At 47.5% G+C, this 21046-nt stretch overlaps 1 protein-coding gene across 3 annotated transcripts in view; it reads left to right on the top strand.

Annotated features, from left to right (window-relative positions):
• TP53I11 (tumor protein p53 inducible protein 11) overlaps positions 1-20457 on the top strand; it is a 45306-nt gene extending 24849 nt beyond the window's left edge. For 2 of the 3 annotated variants that reach the window (XM_073348082.2, XM_073348085.2), the window contains exons 2-7: positions 5355-5518; positions 9744-9802; positions 11529-11577; positions 12007-12103; positions 14421-14522; positions 16479-20457. In XM_073348082.2, coding sequence (XP_073204183.1) covers positions 5390-5518; positions 9744-9802; positions 11529-11577; positions 12007-12103; positions 14421-14522; positions 16479-16612 — 570 coding nt within the window. In that variant the 5' untranslated portion in view covers positions 5355-5389 and the 3' untranslated portion in view covers positions 16613-20457. Of the gene's footprint in view, positions 1-2906; positions 2995-5354; positions 5519-9743; positions 9803-11528; positions 11578-12006; positions 12104-14420; positions 14523-16478 lie in introns of those variants that run through there. The other variant, XM_073348084.2, reaches the window with a different exon arrangement.
• Positions 20458-21046: the final 589 nt, after the last annotated feature.

The following is a 21046-nucleotide window of genomic DNA, read 5'->3' as shown; positions in this document are numbered from 1 at the left end:
CAACTAAATCCGCTTCTGCAGAGGCGAGCAATACTCACTCTGAGAGGCTGGGCCATAGGGCTTTGCACAGACCTTATCTCTGCTATTCCCAGTCATATCCTAAGGGCAACAGGGCCGGGAGCAGAAACCACAACTCTGCTTTGAGGAGCTGGAATTAGGCACTTAACATTAATGTTAACAGCCATTAATTAGTCAGTGCCAGTGATTCTGGCATCCAGCCCATCCTCAGTAAGTTATCGCCTCATTCTTTCCTCCAGGAGGCAGTTTGGCCTTGTCAGACAAATACTATGAGAGAAGGTTTCAGGGAGAAGTCAAGTGAAGATTCCGGCTTGAGCCCCAGTAACGTGAGTCAATCCTTGTGTGGTTGCTCTTCACCAGCCAGCCACAACCCTGAGTCTTGCTTTCTCTCCTTACCTCATTTCATCCATCACTGAATGAACGTTGAACAGTCCTTAGATTCCCATTGGGCAAGAGAAGCATCTGATAGCCCAGACACTTTTTAATCTGATCCAAGTGCCTTTGAATCTGGGCAGAGTTCCTCTGGGTGGCATCCGCTGGCTCCCTTGATGCCTTCTAGGCACAGTGGGCACTGTCCGGGGTTCTCTGCTCGATGTCCCTGTCAGGTTCCCTTAGTTTGACCCTTTTGATCTCACTCCTGTCCCTGTTTCATTAGTTGTCCCCTGGAACTATTTGGTTTCCAGGACCTGTGGACACTCTCCTTGGGCTGAGGGGAGGCCCTTTAGCAGTGGGTGGGCTTCCGCCCGCCCACTTCTTGGATCCCAATAGGATCAGAAAAGAGGACTAGAATAGCATGACAACAGGCCTTCCAATGGCATCTCAGGTGCTTCCTGATTCCAGCCAACTTGGAAATCCATGGGAGCAAACTATTCCTTGTGCTTCAATGTCCAGCCAGGAAGTAGAGGTAGCAGAAAGTGTGCGTGTAGGGGAATAATAAAAGTGTATGCCAAGCTTTCTGGAGCCTTGGTACTGATTTTGGGGGACTAGTTTGGGGTCAGACTTGGGGGTTCAGGTTCAGCTGAAGTTTTGGGCACAGATTTAGTTCAGATTTTGTGTGGGAAAATTTGCATCCGATATGGGGACAAAATTTGAATTAACTATTCCAAACTGCTTCCCTAGTCTCTAGCTTTAACCTACCTGGCTTGTGCTCCAGTGTGGAAAAGGGGCCGCATCCTAATTCCCATAGCCATCTCCTCACTGGCTAAATCTCTCTCTAAGTTCTGACAGCTGCCATTGGCTGTACTGCAGCTATTCCCAAGGATGATGGAAGGGAGCTGGGCTCAAGTCAACAACTCAAAAACCTTGGATTGTACTTTTCTTGCAAAAGAAGTGTTTGGAAAGTAAACAGCAGAACTGTTTAGATGGAAAGAATTCTAAGAGTCTGGTCAGAGCCATTTCAGTAATTCATTTGAGTACAGGAGTCAGCCATGACATTTGTCCAAAGATCCTGTGGGTTTGTGTCATGGAAATAGTTGGCAATCTTAGGGAATTCTGAGACCAGAGCAACAGTGTCAGCTCTTGGTCTGACACCAGCATAGGCCCTGCTAGAGAACACTGTTCAGCTGATGGCTTTTCTTCACTACACCCTTAACTCTGGCTCAACCATGGGTTTTCCCCTTAACATGCTCTGCATTCACACATCTGTATGCCAGCAGTGCTATATGGCAAGGTAACCACCACTTGCTGAGCTCTAGGGCAGACCCTCAGGTAGCTGTTAGTGCATACTGCTCCCCTGAAGTGACACTGACAATTGCAACAATCAAGACATGATGTCCAGTCCCTTCCCGTAAGTCCACTTCCAGTCCAGGAGCGATCAATCTACCTTTGCTCAGCTTCCTACTTGCAGGTCAGTTTCTCTAGGTTCAAACACTGGAGATGTATAATACAGCTTAATGGCCGCTAACAAACCTATGCATCCGTGTACAGTCAAATGGCTGTATGAAGGTACCTGAATCTCGGTGCAGCTGTGGGCTGAACCAAGCAAAACCCTTTAACTCAATGATTCTCAAACTTTTTGTACTGGTGACCCCTTTCACATAGCAAGCCTCTGAGTGAGACACCCCACCCCCTCTCCCCGCTTTATAAATTAAAAACACTTTTAACACCATTGTAAATGCTGGAGGCGAAGCTGGTTTTGGGGTGGAGGCTGACAGTGTGCGACCCCTGCCCCCATGTAATTACCTCACAACCCCCTGAGGGGTCCCAACCCCCAGTTTGAGAGCCCCTGCTTTAACTCTCTAAAGCATAGAGCCTCACAGTGAGCTGTGGCGCTGTATACTGCTTGTCATGGCCAGATCCAGCACAGTTGTAGGGTGTGACAACCTGTGATAGCCTGATCATGTTACTGTGTTAACTTACCCTGTGAATGCTTACTCTGTGCTTAGCATGCAGTGTAAACAATTGACGCGCTTTCTCCACACCTGACACCAGAATAGCTTCCCTCAGCTAACACATTTCATCTGGGATATTCTGAACAGCCCTGTCCCCTTTTGACACTAGAGTTATGTCTCCACAACAGGTCCCAACATGGCTAGACAGACACTAACTTTGCTGAAGCTAATGCACTAAAAAGAGCAGTGTGGTTGACAGCTTGGGCTAGCTGCCAGAGTCCAAACCCACCTGACTGCCTGGGTACATACTTGGGTGGCTAGCCTGAGCTGCCACCCATGCCTGCAGAGCCATGCTGCTGTTTTTAGCATGCTAGCTTGAGCACAGCTAGCATGTCCATCTACCCGCTTGGAACCATATCTCCCAGTTGCAGTGTAGACATACGCTAGCTCGGATTCCACATGCATGGAACAGCTATGGAAAAATCTGGACTGAGCAAGGGACTTGCCAGATTAGAGTCCCATGCCTGCTCAGAAACAAATGTTTGTTTCTAGACCAAGACAAGATGGAATGAAAGAAAGTAAGACCAGGACTGTCTGATCTGAGAAGGTGCCAAGCAATCTTCAGTTGGAGCAGCCATTGCCGTGTGTGAGTCAGTCTCTCTCTCTCTCCCAGTCCTGAGTTTTGGGAGGGCAGGGGGTTTTGTCTCTAGTGCTTTATGGAACTGTGCTCCTGTGGGACTCAGTTCAACCAAGGGAAGAGAAGATTGGTGGACAGTGGCCCTCTACATGAGTTGCTCCCAAGGATGGGCTCCATTAGGAACCGCTTCAGAAGCAGGAAGGGAAGGTGAATGGCTGTCAAGGAGCTACTTGCCATTTGCCCCATAACCCATGCTGCAAGTAAATAAACGGGGCCCCACAGCTTTCTTCACCCCCAACTGTTCCCCTAGAGTAATTTAGTGTCCTCTGTGTTGGGAAATACTGTGAGAAGATGCTAAGCTTCTGACTTCAGTCTGCATCAGACATCCCTTTATACCAGGATGGACGAAGTGAGGCTCACAGGCCAAATGCACCCTGTAGTTTTTTCCATGAAATTCATGGCTGTCCTCTTTAATATAGAGGAACAGCTGGAAGACACCACCCATCCCAGCATGCAAGCTACACCGACCCAGATGGAGCACTGCATCCTGGGTTCTCTAGCCCCCAGAGCCTGAACCTTGCATGTCTGTTAAAGATGAGGGTGGCTGAAATCTGCTCTCTTTGATACAAGTTAAGTGAAGTCCTAGAGTCTCTGTCATATTGCCAGAGCTGTCTGTCACATCTCCCCATAGACACTTAAAGCTCAGGCACCCCTGCCTTCTGCATTACCATCCTCTTTACACATTCTCTCACTGGGATCCCCTCAGAAATCACAGAAAGATAGTCCTTCATTTATGCCATCAGACCACATGGTGAGATCTCAGAGGAGACTGATATACCCAGGACCTTGCTAATGTGGTCTCTTCATGATCAGTCCAGAGGGGTCAGATGAGTGAAGCTGCAGGCAACTTCTCTTTAAGAGCACTTAGTACCAGCTAGCCCAACAGAAGGTTTTAGATTGGCTGGGCTCCCCCTCCTTCTATCTTCTGGAGAGAAGACAGACTCCCAGCTGATAACAAAGCTCTTCCACCCACTATAATTAAGAAGATAAAAGCACACTGAGCAGAGGTTTAATTGGAGCAGCCATGAAAAGAATAGGAGTACTTGTGGCACCTTAGAGACTAACCAATTTATTTGAGCATAAGCTTTCGTGAGCTACTGCTCACTTCATCGGATGCATACTGTGGAAACAGTAAAAGAACATGAAAAGAATGTTTATGCTGGAGGTTTCTTCTGTGGTTTTTGAGCCTATCGTTTTGTGGCTTCTGAGGAAACTCAAAATGTAGAATTTATTCTCTGTGGACAGAATTTCCTTGGGTCTTTGATGCAGTTAGAGAGGAAGGGAACTCTGTGGATGCAGTTGCTACTGCTCTCTTGTCTGGAACTCCTTAATGGATGGTTCCCTGGAGGTTACCATTGTGAAATGGTGATGGGTCTCTGTTCCTGTGGGGACATGTGTCCACAACTTAAAAACAAAACAAAACTACTCACACAATGGGCTGTGTGGTGCTCCTTGCACACACACACTGTGGAGAGGCCAACAAGTGAATGGACCATGGTGCCAGAACTTCCTGGGGCTCTAGAAGGAGTTGCTCCTGGTCAGGGAATTAGAGGGGAAGCCAGTTTGCACTGTTGCTGCCTGTACTTAACTTGTTCTGGGGCTAAAGGACATCAGTCCCTAAGACTGTCAGGCTGGCACTGTTACCAGCCCTAAAGTAACTACGTTAAAACCCCAGAACCTCCCTTTTTTTGAGCTCTGGTGATTTCTTTCAAATGGGTACAGAGGTAGTTGGTGTATTGACTGGGGGTGAGATGTGCCCAAAATGCTCACTGAGACTTAATATTTGACAGTCGTCGGCTGGACTATAATGGGACGGGATCACTGACCTCTCACTCTGAGCCCCTTCCACCTCTACTTTAATTTCTAGAACCCCTTTGCCAGAGAATGCTGTGGCTGTTTTCCTCAGACTTCTGTAAATCATGGAGATGAGCTATCGTGGCAAAAATAAAGCAGCAATTTAAGCACTGTGCACTAAGCTCTTCTGATGTGCTAAGGCTGGCTGTAAACTGCTTTCACGTTTATGGATATGGAATGATAGTGAGGTAACAAACAGGTAGAAATGCTCCTCATTAGTTCAAAATGAACTCAGAATCCTCTGTCCAGCTGTGGACAAATCTAGCCTGGCGTGTCATGAGAACAGCAATGCCCCATTCTTGTCCACGGAGGACACAACTAATTTTGGACCCAATCCTGCCAGGTGCTAAGTGTCTCCAGCATCTTTAATGGGAGGATGCTCAGTCCCTCATAAGGGGTTTAACCCCATGAAAGATGCTTCTTGTCAGCACTTCTGACTTCCTCTGTCCTTTCAGTTTCTTCCGAAGTCAGCAACTGCACGTGAATCACCATGGCAACCAAGCAACCCCCACCTCTAATGAAGAAGCATAGCCAGACAGACCTGGTGAGCCGACTCAAGACACGGAAGATCTTGGGAGTTGGAGGGGAAGATGATGATGGGGAAGTTCATAGGTCTAAGGTAAGATTCACCCCCATGCACTGTAATAATATAACACTATTCTGGGTGTATGGGGTGAGGAAATTGGATGGTCCTAAACAGAGGGACAGCAGGGGTGGTGTTCTTGGCTGCCCCACAGCAGGGAAAAGTGGGATTGAAAGAGCCTCTTACAATGGGTCAGACATTGGGTGTCCCTGAGGAGAGTGAGAACTGGAGAACTTGCACCACCCTCCCCCATTGTGCCCGTCATTGACCTGTCTCCACACAAAGAAGGGAAAACTGGTTCCAGGCAGTGCAGGGGGCTCAAACGTGCTGGTTTTACTTGAGCCAAACTGTTTTTAATGGGAAGGGAAGGAGGAAACGGCAGTGTGGGAACAACTTGGCAACCCATCTCTGAACCCGATGTTCTTTGTGGCAGGATAGATGTTTGCAATGGTCTGGTAACAAAGACTTGCAGAGAGACCTGTGGAGGTGAGAAGCTGGGAGATGTTCTGCATCAGGAATCTCTAGTGGCATGCAGCTAAATGAAAAGGTTACTAAAGAGACATTTCATTGCCCAGGAGTGGTCCAAAAGAAGAAGAAATAGCAAAGACCAGATAGATAATGGGATGAGGCTCAGTTGACAGTTCTCCCTTCCCCTGCCTGAGGTAAAAACAAGTGGGTGGTGGTAGGGAGGAACCCAAAGCAAAATCCCCACATCCAAACACACCCTAAACTTTGGGGAAATTCAAATGTGAACCATGCAGGATGGACCAAACCAAAATTCTGGATTGGTATTTGGACTCTGAGGCTCAGACCTCTCTAGCTGATGCAAGTTGAACTAAGAGGAAGATTGGTTTGGATGGTGGGGCTTGGTCCCCGTCCTGTGGAAAAAGATGCCTATTTCTAAACTTTTGTGAATGTAGAATAACCACCTGATCAGTGAAGCAACCTGAAATGTGATAGGGCGAGAGGAAGGAGTAAGATACATGAAGAGGGCAGGAAAGAGGAAGACAACAGAAGTGTGTTTAGGGGAGGGGAAATGGGAAAATGTGCTCAGGGCAAGAGAAAAGAGGAAATAGAGATGTCCGGAAAGGCAGAGGACCAGTAAAAAAAACTAGGCTGGGATCCCTGAAATCCTAGCATCTGCTTAGCTGCAACATTTAGAATAGCCCATCACCCAAATCACCACAGCATATTATCTTTGTGCCATAATAATCACTGGAACCCACATCCAGTGAGAGCATGTATGTGGAGGCTCGGTGACTCTTTGAATCTTTCACTGTCCTTTGGTGCAGCAAACCCTTCAGGAAGTGCTTTGCAACTGAGATGCAGCTACATCTGGTGTGGCATACAGTAGAATCGCAGCTGTGGGTGGAATTGCCAGGCCTCTGGGGGTGGCAGGGCCTGGAGTTTCAAGCTGCTATTCTCACCTTATTAGAGATAATGCTTTATAAATTTAGGAATATACATAACTTTGTGGGTGGTTTATATTCTCTTTGAGAACACAGTCAGACACAAACATCCATCCATTTCTCCCCCCCAATCTCCCCCCCTTGCTCATGCTGACACACAGCTTCATCACACACACACTGTATTGCTCATACAGAAACAGAGTTCTCCATAGTAAGCAGTGCCTGTGTAAGAGCAATAACATAGAAGCTTTTGACAGGGAATTGCAAAAGCCAGAGACTGCAAGACACTGAAGAGCAGGGATTGACAGTCGCTTGAAGGAATTAGTCACTGGGTTTGATTCTCAGTTGAGCTCATGCTGGGTTCAGCTGAGTTGGGGAGATACAGGTGGCTTTAAGATACCTCCCCGATATCAGGGCCATATGGGGCTGAATCAGCCTGACATAAGTCAGAGCAGCCACAGGAATGGTCCCCCTGGGGCTCATAACATTGGTCCAGGATTGACAGAGCGGTACACTCATCCCCCACCCCTTCTCACCTCTATCGCTCCATATTTCCTTTCTAAGCCTGCCCTGCAATGCCCCATATATGGAGGGGAAGTCAAGGGGCCTTGGGTAACTTTATATCACTTGGAGCTTCCCCTCCATTAGAAGAACCCCCAACTTGCCCCTTTAGGAGTGTCACTGGAGCTGCACAAAGAGGACTTAACTGTGGTTGAGTATCAGGCCCATAGTCTTAGGAGTTAGAGATGGAAAAAGACATACGGTATCAGGTCACTTTCATTAGATCATTGTCCACTTCTAATTCCATCTGGATCCCCCTTTATCTAAATAAGTTTCAAAATGTTGGAGCTGGGGAAGGCCTGTCCAGTTGGTTATATCTGTTCAGACTTGCTCAGTTGAAGCTCATTAATGTGAGAGGCAGGTGCAAATCAAAATCCCCGATACAAACCCACCCAAACCTTTGGGGGTGTTCACAGTTCAAACCCAGCTCTGAACTTCACAAATGACCTCTGTTTTGGAAGAGATGCATTGGATTGACTCACGCAGCCGATCAAAGCCAGTTCCTGATTCTAATTTTGCAAGTTGAATTCAACTAAGTGTTTTGGAATCATTGTGAGACGTAGCAAGGAAGGAAATGAGCATTTGTCAATTCTTGAGGCAGAACGGCAACACTTCCTTGGGTGGGAACCTGTACAGGAAATGATCCCTTGGAATTGGGTATTTAGAAAAAAGTCTGATGCGTTGGTATGTCCAGTGCAGAGATGTGTAAATAAGTTTGTCTGGGGCTGAAAACAAATCTATGCATGTAAAAGGAAAAGATAGTCTTGGTGTATTGACCGGGGGTGAGATGTACCCAAAATGCTCACGGAGACTTAATATTTGACAGTCGGCTGGACTATAATGGGACGGGATCACTGACCTCTCACTCTGAGCCCCTTCCACCTCTACTTTAATTTCTAGAACCCCTTTGCCAGAGAATGCTGTGGCTGTTTTCCTCAGACTTCTGTAAATCATGGAGATGAGCTATCGTGGCAAAAATAAAGCAGCAATTTAAGCACTGTGCACTATGCTCTTCTGATGTGCTAAGGCTGGCTGTAAACTGCTTTCACATTAATGGATATGAACACTGTCTTTAAACTATTAAACCACTGCTGGAATTTTATTGTGAGGGCACCCATTAGGTGACTTTAAGCTTGGGCTTTATGCACACAGCCAGTCAATCCACTCAGCATAATCTAATGCAGATACCTCAGAAATTAGTGCAATTATTTATAAGACACTCCTGGTGCCCATGGAGGATTGGGTTACAAATGGATGAATGGAGTAGTTTTAAAAAAAAAAAAAAAAAAAAAAACCCATATCTAGGTAACTGCTTTGTGCTCTTCTGGAAGGCCACCTCAGCCTAGTCTTCCCTGGGAACATTTTTATCCTGCTGAGAGTTGTCTCTGAACACCATCTGGGACTAGTCTGGCCCTGGAGGGTGGGGAAAGAGTACTTGCATAAACTTGTCACAGCTGTAAGTAGCTCTCTCTGGCCCTGAGGGCCTCCCCCATGCCTTTCCCTACATGCAGGAAATGACACAGAATGGAACACAAAGCTGTTTTTTCCTCCCCAACTGAGTGAGATGGAGGCACCTTGGTAACTGTGCAGGCAAACATGGCTGCCATTTTGCAATCAGCTAAGCTCCCATCCTGCCTGGGACGGAGAGAGAGAATGTTATTTTATTGGGGTTAGCCAGAGTCTGATAGTGTGAAATCACAGAGGGAATAGGGATAATGCTGGCGGCAGGGGGAGTGGCCTGTCTTGTCTACCTGCATTAATCCATAATTCCTAAGGGTGTACAGCTCCCCATACCTTATATCTGGTTGGGGGTACCCCTAGAAGAGTGGCTTTTGAACCGTGGTCAGAGGATGCTTCCTGGTGGTCTACAGAATAGAACACTTTAAGGGGAGTGGGAGCTATGAGGGGCTCTGCTTCTAGTGAAGGAATGCATCTACAGAATGGACATGCTGGAGAATCATGGCCCCATGCATATTTCTCCACAGCCAGCAGCCACCATCTGTGCAAACAGACAGCTACTCCCTCCCACCCGTAAGAGGAGATGTTCCATGGGGGGGGGGGGGGGGGGGGAAGGAGTTTCTTAGGGGGTGGGGCTCCAAATAATCAAATGATCCTTTGGGAACTTACCAAAGGGAGCCAACAGATCTCGATGAGGGGGAAGAGATTCCACCCAGAGGTAAGATTCCCCATAGGGTTGGATATGTGCCCTCTCCTCAGACTGATGGACACTATCTGCAGGAGCTTGGGGATAGGCTGTTCAGACACCTCACGTGTTCTCATTTGAATTTCAGATCAGTCAAGTCCTGGGCAATGAAATAAAATTTGCTGTGCGGGAACCCTTGGGGCTCAGGTAAGTTTCCATGGAGAGTCTGAGTGATGAGGCTTGTGAGATTAAGGGTCATCTTGGGCTTAAATATTTACCTGGGCTGATACCTTCTCCCCATTCACATTTGCAGCCTTGCATCCTCCTTAGCCTTACTAGCCACAGAAGGGTGCCCTTGGGGCTTCTTGTCAACACAATGGTCAGGGAGGCAGATGCTTCTTATAACAAGGCACCTGGGCTGATGAGCCCAGGTGGCTGTACAGGCACTCCTATGACGACCCTGAACAAGAGGGGCTCAGGTGGACAGGTGACTCACCCATGCAGTATTTGTGTGGATGTCTCCTCTGCAGTAGGGGGTGTACTGGGTGATGTCCCCTTTGCCAATGGGTGGTTTGTGTCCCCTGTGCTGGGTGGGTGGGTAGGTAGAGTATCACACTTCAGTGTGCACAGCAGATTTCTCACTTGTGTGAGGCATGGTGACGTCCCTACCTCTTTGATGGGCCTGTCCCAGTTGTATGCTATGTGGTGGTATGAAGGTATCACTCAACTGTGATTAGGCATCTAACTTCCATTGAAATCAAGGGCAGGTAGGCACCTAAATTCCTTTGAGGATCTGGGCATAGGAGTCCCTCATCTGTGGGGGTGTCAAGTGGGGACTTGTACTCTTGTATGGTATCTAAGAGGGTCTCCCCTGTGTTCTAGAACAGAGCCCCTGGCATTAAACATCATCTGGGATCTTATGTTAGGTCTCTGCCTCAGTGATTATCTCTGGGCTCTGAATGTGGATATAGCCCCTTTTAAATACAAAGGGGCAAACCCTGCCTTTTGAGCTATTGCTGAACCACTGCTGGGGGGTGAGAAATCTCCAGGGCTGGCTGTGGACCTGAGAATTCTGTCACAAGGCAGTGTCCCAGGTGTGGACTGGATGTGGTGAGTCTAATTCATGGGTCCCAAGGTGCATTGGGGCCTCTGTTATGAGAGGGATTGGTGGGTGGGGGGGAGGAGGCCGGTGTGGTGTTTGTTTAAGCTGTAGAAACTTTTAGGCAGCTGTGAGCAGGTTTCTTCCTTCAAGACCACACAAGCTAAGAGACTACAAGGATTTGGGAGATTGTGCAGCCTGTTGGCTACAAGTAGAAACTTGTAGGAAAGGTTTGCCAAATGTGTCAGGGTGGGAGTCTTGAATGAGTAAAAGTAAGTAGTGGGACTGTATGAGCTGATGAGTTTGGGGGTAAGTTGCAGTGTGCCAGGGATTCTAGGTTGGTCCTATAGCTGATGGGAATGTCCAGTCAGGTGCCCAGCCCTTATTGGCTACTAAATCAAACGTTGTGACTATAGACAAGCCTAGAAGAGGAGAAAAACTGAATGTGCAATACTCCAGCCCATTAACCTAGCCACTGATGCCCAAAGGAGACCTGTCCTTCCTCCATTGTGCACCACTGAAATCAATCATGCCCCAAATGCCCAGCTGACTTGAGGCCTTTACCATCTACCTCAGTCAGATGCCCCAAACTGTTTGTGTTCCAGCTAGCCAGGAAATCCCTTGGTGGTTATCTATATTCCATACTGGTTGCTTCTAATCAAAGACAGTTTCTCCATCCACATAAAGAAAGGATCACAAACTGAATTCCCTTTGCCCTATATCCTGGGTGGGGGTGTCCTCTGGGATATACCTGGGGCCACCCTGCTTGGGCAGATGGAAGAGTGAGAGTGTGGGGAATCTCTGTGCCTCTGATCTGTGTTTCTTCCCATGCAGGGTCTGGCAATTCGTCTCTGCCATCGTATTCTCTGGGGTCGCCATCATGGTAAGTGGGAGAACCATTCCCAGAAAGAGCCCAACCCGGTGCTGCCAAAGTCATCACCTAGCAACCTCCATGGCCCTAGGCATCATCACTACCCTCCAAAAGCTGCTGCTGCTTTCTCTTCCTGGCCTGTGATCAGCTGTCTCTCTCTAACTAATTTTACCAACAGCTTCCCTGACAGGTTGTTCCTAACACTTGAGTCCCAGCCTCTAGTAGCAGGTTCATAAAACCACAGTTGGCAGCAGGGGTCTCATTTCTCTAATTCTCCCCCCCCCCCCCCAAGTGACCCAAAACACAGGTAGCACCCCTGTTCTACAGTATGTGTCTCCAACCCAGGGGGAGCTGCTGCTCTTCTACTTTTATTGTCTTCAAGTGACCCGATCTCATGTAGAGCAACTGAGATTCCCTCAGTTTCCTTCCTGCTCCTTTTAGGCTCTCACTTTCCCTGATCAGCTCTATGACGCCGTCTTTGAAGAAGAATCCGTCAACAGCAAGACTCCCATCAGGCTGTATGGAGGAGCCCTCCTCAGTAAGTAATGCTGAGACTGAGCTTAGAGATTCAGTCTGTGGGACTAACATCTAACTAAGATGTTGAGAAGCTCTGAGTGAAGAATCCTAATGGGGAGGATAAAGGAAAGCTCTGTACCAGACCTAATGTCAGACCTGGGTAGGACAGAGCCAGGCAATGTTCAGGTAAATGCACCTTCATCAAGTGGATTTTTTTGTTAGCTCTAGGATCAAGAAAGCCCCCTCCCTCCATACGGTCTCTAACATTGTATTGCACAGTGTGAGGGGAGGAGATTGCAAGCTGCCAGAAATGGAATACTAGACTGGAAGGGCCATGAGTCAGAACTGGTTCAGCAGGAGGGGGTGGAGGACACAAGGCTAGATGGCCCATCTAGCCTTGACGCAGAACATGGGGGTACTGGGCTAGGCAAGGCACTGGCCTGTTCCAGTGTGGCGGTTGCCTCAGAGGGACAAGGCTGGAGTCTTTGGGGGAAGCAGGGCTGCCTCCTCCAGCGCCATGTTCTGCAACCTCCAGCCTTAGCAAGCATGGAAAGATGCAGAACATGAGTCAGCCCTCTTTCAGTGCCATGTGGGGAGGAGGAGGCGGAAGCAGCAAAACTGGAGGGTGGAGGAGCTGAAGGTGGGAGGCTTAGGGAAAACATAGTGCTGACAGACTTTCTCTTGGGAATGACAATGCATAGATTAAAAGCAGCAGAGTGTCCTGTGGCACCTTATAGACTAACAGACTGCATCCGACGAAGTGGGTATTCACCCGCAGAAGCTCATGCTCCAATACGTCTTGGTCTATAAGGTGCCACAGGACTCTAGGCAGATTTCTCTTGGGAATGGCAATGAATAGATTAGAAGTGGCAAAGAGTCCTGTGGCACCTTATAGACCAAGACGTATTGGAGCATGAGCTTTTGTGGGTGAATACCCACTTCGTCGGATGCAGTCTGTTAGTCTATAAGGTGCCACAGGACTCTTTGCCGCTTTTACAGATCCAGCACAGTGACCCCAATGAATAGATTGGTTTTATGGAAGTTCAGACTCTCAGGGTGGCGTGTATAGTAGGGAGGGGAGAAGCCTGCCGTACTGTCTTTCACTAGCACTAAACTAACACAGATCATACCCACAGCGTCTGATCACTCTTTGAATCCATCTCTGGGATGCTGAGGATAATGGACAGAGGGAGTGATGGCTGGAGAGATGATCATAGAATATCAGGGTTGGAAGGGACCTCAGGAGGTCCTCTAGTCCAACCCCCTGCTCAAAGCAGGACCACTCCCCAAATTTTGCCCCGGATCCCTCAATGGCCCCCTCAAGGATTGAACTCTCAACCCTGGGTTTAGCAGGCCAATGCTCAAACCACTGAGCTCTCCCTCCCGTCTGCTTATTACAGTGCATCCAAGTGCAAGGTCTCGTGTGGTGTTTTTTTGTTTTGTTTTTAAATGGTGGCAGGAATCACCCACGGGTACTGTGCCTGGTAGGTAGCAGAATCAGGGGTTCTGGTACATAAGGAAACCTGTTCTCAGCTTATCCGCTGCCCATTTCCTCTCCTTAGCCTGTAGCAGCACCCGGTGGTGCAGAATGGAAGCACAGCCTGCTCTTGAAAATCCCAGTGCTGTGATACAGCTCCCCTTTTGTTGGCCTCTGGTTTCCCTTTGTCTCCTCCAACAAGGAGGACAATAAGGTCAGGACAGGACTTCTCCATTCTCTCTGTCTCAGGGCTGCTGAACAGTGGTGCTTTCTGGAAAAGGCATGAACATGACTCAGAGCCATGCAAGGCAAAAAGCTTATTACTAGAGTTGGCCTATTTGAGATCTGGATTTTGGGAGAGGGAGTTTGGCAGTTTAGTGAGTCACATGGAGTGGTAGGCACGGAGCTGCAGGTGGTTCTTCCATACTGGGATGTCATGAATACCTATGTCCCAGTAAACAACCTCTTTGACACTGGGATTGTTCACAATGAGTCGCTCTAGTCCCCCTCTCCATCCCATCACGTTTGTAGTGTTTGCATTTCTAGTGCATGCATTACCATATTATCTAGGTGTGGTGGAGACAATCTTGGTTACAGGATTCAGGTTGGGGCACTCTAGCAGTGTCAAGCCTGGAAGGTGGATCCATCCAAATACATTGCAGCAACCCCATCTGTAACTTTGGGCCATCACAGTAGATTACTCAGTTCCATCAGCACAGCTCTATCATGCCTATGAGTGTTAGCCCCATGAATTAGTTGTTGTTACTTCCGAGATTCCCCATAGAGGGGTCTCTGAGCTGCCCCTTTCTCCTGCAACATCTCTCAGCCTGTGAAGCAGTTTTTCTATGTGCTCTTGTCTCAGGTCTCTCCCTTATCATGTGGAATGCCCTGTACACATCTGAGAAGGTAGTCATCCGTTGGACCCTGCTGACAGAAGCCTGTTACTTTGGGGTGCAGTTCCTAGGTGAGTAGCTCTACTGGAGGGTGTGGTGGGGCGGAAAGCAGAGGGGATTGGCCAAGTGATAGGATATCCCTTCCCCACACAAGTGCCTGGGAGGAAGGGAATCCTGTAAATGGCAAAGCAGTATAACTTGCACTGATCTGGCATTCAGTGGGGGGAAAGATTCTGCTCTTATTTACGTTGGTGAAAATCTGGAGTCCCCTCATTGAATTTAGCGGTGGTCTCTAGACTTACTGTAGTGCAGCAGAGACCATAATTGGGCCTCTGGTGTTCAGCGTGAGTGAAACTTACCCAGTCAGAGGGCTGAAGAGAGAGGATACAGTAAAGGAGGCAAAGTCGTCGATGCAGTCTGACACTTGTAGAGTGACCATCGCCATAATACCCAGCCCTCCAGGGCACAGCATCTGCCACCTTGCTTCTTATGTGGTTATCCACAAACTGTGCAGCAAGGGGGCAAAGAGGGCATAAAGCACTACAAAGTCACAAGAGGAGCTATAGGCCAGTGGGGTTGCTGACCAGCCCAGAAAGGGTTTAAATGCCACACCCTGCATCTGTTCAGGCCCTTTCTGCAGGCTACTGTTGATTGTCCCAACAACTTTCAAACAGTTCAATATAAATCCAATAGCTACCTTTTCCCTGACCCAGGGACTTCCTTGCCAAAGCCTCCAGTCAGCTCTTCCCCAGGTTGCCTATAGACCATTTGCCTGGGAAGCAACCTGTTTTCTATAGCAGTCTCTCTCAGCCTTGGCAGACATCAGCTGCTCATCATTCACCTGACTGCTTCCCAGCTGGGTCTGATAATACCCGGTACAGGCCCCAAGCAGCTGTTCTGAAATAGGCTCTGCCTCAGAATAGGCCTGGTTGCTCTTAAGAGTGGACTAGGCTGCTACAGTAGCATGCCTGTGGAAAGCGGGAACAAAATAAATGACCGCACAAGGCAGCGGAGAATCAGGCTCAGGATCTTAAACATCCTTCTTTGTTTCTTTTTCCACCACCCTCCCCCTCTTCCTTCTTCATGGGCAGGAAGTTATATTTGTGTGCATACCTATGGAATGCCATTGGTCTACCCAGCTCTATTTTACCACAAACACCCACTTCCCAGCCCACTTATTCCAGGCACTCCACAGCAAGCTGGAGCGAAGTTCTACAATTAGGTCCCTTGATTCTGCGGCATTCTGGCGTGGCAGACTGGAAATTCTATGGTAGCTTCACTTACTTTAAAATGGAGGATTTTTATTACATGAATAAGACATGGGACAACATGCTCTGATAGTAAATTACATTAAATTTACATGGTTCACACATGGTTTCCAATCTGCCACAGTTTCTTGCATAGACAGCGCATTGGCGGCTTTGTAGAGTGGCCATGGGGGAAAGTGGCAGGTTCTGGCAGGGCATAGCTGCAACTTGTTACCTACTGAGGGGTGTGTTTGTGAGAGAAGCACATTTTATTAATATTTCTGCTTTGAAAAAAACAGCAATGAAATTAACAAACTCGCTATTTAAGCAGTCAGCGGTAGGTTTCAGAACTACCCAGAGTAGGGTATTTCAGGCTGTCTGCCTGAAGATAGTTTTCTTTTTCCTAAGTGAAATTTTAAATGATTATTAGTGTAGGGCAAGGGGTAAATGCCATGGCAAATTCTGAGACTGAAATTGCACAGTACATGGGACACTGTCCATGCCCCATATGTAACTTACTCCAATGCTGAATGTGGCCCCAGTGTTATTTCTTTAAGCTATATAATCAGTTGCTTAATGAGTCAGTGAATGATGTAGTGGGGCAGCAGTGTTAGAAGCAGACAAACAGATTGATGGATAGCAATTGCAAGGCTGTCTTGTAGTTTTCTCAAATCCTCTTTGAGAATCTTCACTAAAGGGCACTAGAGAACTGCACTGTATTTAAATGTACTCTGTTATTTCACTATCAACCTGTGCCTTGTCTCCCTCCTTCTCCTTCAGTTACCACCATCACCCTTGTTGAGAGTGGCCGGATATCCACAGGTGCCATGCTCCTCCTCACCAGCCGGATCTTCTTCATCCTTATCACCGTTTACTATTATTACCAAGTTGGACGGCGACCCAAGAAAGTCTAATCTCTGAGGCTTTCTGGGGGAGGGGAGTCGGGGTTTCTGTTAGTAACTTTGCATTCTTTTTTTGGTGGTTCCTTCTTGTTCTAAAGCAATTACCTTCTTTTCCACTTACCAGCATGAATCCGTGTGCAAACCCAGTGCTGGCACCATTGCCACATGAAGTGCAGGGGGAGAGCTGACCTCTGCAGCCCCTCCTCTACCATATTCTGCCTAGAAAAGGCAAGTGAACACAGCAGGGAAGGCTGACAAGATGTAAGGACCAGTCAGGCTCGTGGACAATGGAGGAAGCTGGCCAGTGGAATCACAAACTCAGAAACCTTTTCAGCAAAGCACAAAATGATAGCAGCACACACAAACTGAATCCCAAAGGGGAGAGGAAGCAAAGGCAGCCAGCCAAGGACTCAATCCAGCTCCTGTAGGCTTGGAGCTGTTCATTTGCCTTGCTCTCACACCTATAGCCTTTCTCCCTTTAGTGAGCAGATTTCAGAACTAATCCTGGCCAGCCCCCTAAGGCAGGGCTGCTGACACAGCTCCAATCAGGTAGTGTCGTGGTTTTTTAGAGACAACACCCAATGTATTTACTCTGTGCTGACAGATCCTATAGGAATGCAGGACACACGGAGTTAAATACAGCAAGAAAAGAGGGTGGCATCTTTATTCCCTTTTCCAACACAGTCCCGTGAAACACAGCCAAGCTACATCCAAATCTTGTGTGGATCTCTTCGAGGGAGAGTGGTGTAAAAGGATGGAGAAAGAACACTTGGGTTGCATTAGGGGAGAAATGTAAAGAGCTGTTGAATAGTCTCCAAGAATGAATAAGCCTCATTGTCTTGGAAGTTTGGTATATAGTCTGCTGCTGCTTGTATTTTTTTCCTTAATTCCTATTGCAGTAGTTCCCCTGTGGGTAATGCTAGTGAGTGCTCTAGCATAGATCAGCCAATGCCACTTTAACCAGTCCCCTACTTTGGTCTAGATAAGGCCATGGTTAAAATACTCCTTATGTCCTGTCTATGCTAGAGCACCCATCTTTGCTACTGCTTGTGGAGCTGTATCGCTATTAAAAGGCTTGTGCCAATGAGGACTGCAGGGACTAAATCACTGTCTGTGGCTACTTGTGTGAATCTACTCTAGTAAAGTGAGGGACTAGATGAGCCAGCTGGTCTTCTCCACTCCTAATGTACCAATTTCCTTTTGGATTCAGCAGAAAAAAGGACCAAATGCTGAGGTCTTGTCTTCAGGATCCTATTTGGATGGGATAAAAGTACTTGTTGTGCCTTTTCAGGCATTCTAGGACTTTGCTGTTCTCTGACCATTTCCTCCTATTGCTCTTGAGGCTGAGGAGGACTGGTTCTTCTATGCTTCTAGTGACAATCCTGGAGAAGAAAGTACCTTGCCCCCCACGCTTTCCAGTACTATGCTGCTTGTTCTCCACTGGACTGAAACCAGAAGGATTGGCTAGATGGCATGGACTTATTTATGCACCAACAGGGGGAGCTATTGGGCTGAACCAGTATGTGCACAGGAGTAGAGCTGACAGCCCTGGAATGAGCATGGGCAGGCTCCTGGCTGTTGAGAATGAGAACTGAGGTGGCTGCTGAAGAATATTAGCTTTAAGGGCCCCAGTAGCCAGAAAAAAAATCCCTAATTAAAGTTAACATGGACATCCACTGAGCATTCATAGTAAAGCCTAGTGCATTTTCACTACCGCTCTCCCCCAAAGCCTGTTTACCTGCTTCTGGCATTTACAAACAGCTGCATGAACTTGGTCTGCTGTGTGTATTGCAATGTCTGGGTCAAGGGGGAATACTGAAAATATTGGAGCGGTTACTAAATGTGATGACTGGAAAAAAAGAACTTGATACCTCTTGCTGCACTTAGCCTGGGGTGAAAACTCTGGACCCTAAGCTACTTGCTAATGGTGCAGGTGTTGTAACTCTCCAGCCTGGCCAGTAGAAGAGCATGTATATAGTTAAAATTCATCATGATCCTCAGGGGTACTGTCTGGAATGGAACCTGTAACTATGTGGATCCTGGGTTAATTTTATTTCAGCAGGAATAGGCAGGCAGGAGGACAGTATCTTTCTTTGGGGGGGGGGGGTAGAAAAGTGCTGCCCCCAGCATACACCACGGGCAACCAGGGCTGAGCTTGTATTAATCAATGCACCATAGCTCAATAGGCTTTAGCTCTGAACCACTGTCAGAAGGCCCCACCTGTGAACCTGTCATGGCAGTGAACCACCTCTGCATCTGAAGCCCCAGCCCCCTTCCCTGGTTCCTGGATGGGAATGTTCAGAAGAGGGTTTTGCTGCTCTAATTTCAAGTGTTTGAGCAAATGGGTAGCTGCCACAATGATTCTGTCCTCTGGTGTGTGTTACTCCCTCAGTGAGCTGGAGAGAGCAGAGGGGTGGGGGGGGGTGGTGGCTCTGAGTGGTAATTCAATGCTAAAGGCCTGCTCCCAGGAAGATGGATAGAATGGAGCATTAAAACCAACCTACTCTGCAATGCTCAGAGCATTTTTTTTTTTTTTTTTTTTTTTTTAAAATCTTGTAACCAAGTCCTAGTGGTGCCCTAGGGACTGGGGCAAGGAGGGAACAGTGGGGGGGGAAGTCATTTGCAAATTAATATGCTCTAGTGATGAGGACAGAGTATATGGAACATCAGGTGGTCCCATGCCTGTGTGGGTATGTTTACACCAGAGCAGGAAGGTTAGATAGGGCTGAAGAAGCTGGCTAGCCCATGCTGCAGTAGCTGCACTTCCAGTCAGAGTATGAGCTTGATCAACTCTCTCTCTAAGCTGCAGTGGGGCTGTCTCAGGGTACTGGAATTTACACCTCTCAGCTCTAATGTAGAGAGAGATGTACCCTGTCTGAGAAAAGGTGTATGCAATCCTCCCTAGCAATCACTAGTTACCCATGGCTGACTCTACAAGGGACAGTGAGAGGGATCAGGGCTGGAGCACTGTGGCTATTTCTAAGGGAAGGATCCAGGCAATACCACGCAGCACTGCCAGAAGCGTATAGCTAGCAAGGGGTTGCTGCCTCACTTTGGGCTTTACTGGGGGAGTTTACAATTGTATTTTAGAATTAAATCCTACAGGAGAGAGGAACCAGGTATTAGTCACTGCTGGGTGGTTCCTTCCACTCTTTTAAGGTAGGTTAGGCAGCAGCAGTACCACCTTGCTGAAGTTTCACAGGGATTGGGCCTAGAAGCATGAGGACAATTGCTAAGTGGCAGCACAGGCTAGCAGTCAAGAACACAGTTGGGAGGCAAAAATTATTAGGCTTTAATCCTGGCTCTGCCACTGACTAGCTAGATCTTGGCCAAGTCACTTCACCTTCCAGCCATCAGTTTCCCCATCTCTGAAATGAGGGTAATGAACCTGACTTACCTTGACGGAGGGGGGGGGGGACAGCATTGCAAGGTGTTTGTACAGCCCTCTGCACAGCAGAGAAGTATTCTCCAGGTGACTGAGTTCTGAACAGAGACGAGCCTGCAGTTACAGAGTGGGTTTCTCCAAATGGTTCCTGTGTCTGCAATGGGCAGAACCAAAACCTTGGATTCTTACAGCCCAAAACTTAAGGTGAGGGAGGCTAAAAATTCAAGCAGGTTCCTTACTGACCTCAAGGCAAGCCAGCATTGGCACTGGGGAGGAGAAAGGCTCTCTAGTCCCACTGCCACTCCCTGGGCCAGCCAGCCTTTCCTGTCTCTTAGGTTTTTTGGATTCAGTTTATACCTCATCTTATCTGAGTTTATTCCTCCTTTGGTGAGAAAAGTGACTGTACTTAACATAAAAAACCCCCAATCATGTGAATAGTGAAAATTAAAGATGTCCCACAGCACTGTCACAATACCTTTATTTATTTATTTTTTTAAGAAATGCACACAACCTCTGCAGAATGCTTCAGGCTCATGTTCTGGTTTATATTACAAAAAATCCTTTCAATATAAAAAGCATTACAATAGGCAATAAAGGATAAATTAGCTCCACTATCTAATAAAAGGAACATTTACAATTTTTAAAATAGATTTCAACGTTCTTTCACACGCAGGCTGTTTCCCAGGCACTCGCAACAGTAATTTAAGAGTTAAATAATCGACACAGAGGGGTGGACTTACAGAAACAAACTGCTCTAGATAATTCTACAGCATGGGGGCTAACACTGTGGTGACTCTATATAAGTTGCTTTCCTACACAGAGCTCTCAAGTGAGGAGTGATTATACCTCAACACTCTGCCCCCAAAAGAACTCAAAAGGGAAAAAATTGTTTGTTCCTCCTGGCTAGAGCTCTGGGAAGAACAAGACCCAGCATTGTTGATTATACAGCATGAGACCACAGACAAAGGCAGTGACACATCATGGTGATCAAAAAACAAAACTTGTGTCTCACAGTAACAAAGGATCCCCCATTCTGGAGTCTCCTTTTCATTAAAATGCCA

This window comes from Lepidochelys kempii, chromosome 6, assembly GCF_965140285.1.
Source record: "Lepidochelys kempii isolate rLepKem1 chromosome 6, rLepKem1.hap1, whole genome shotgun sequence".
Classification (NCBI taxonomy): domain Eukaryota; kingdom Metazoa; phylum Chordata; order Testudines; family Cheloniidae; genus Lepidochelys; species Lepidochelys kempii.
This window is presented reverse-complemented; position numbering and strand designations above follow the sequence as displayed.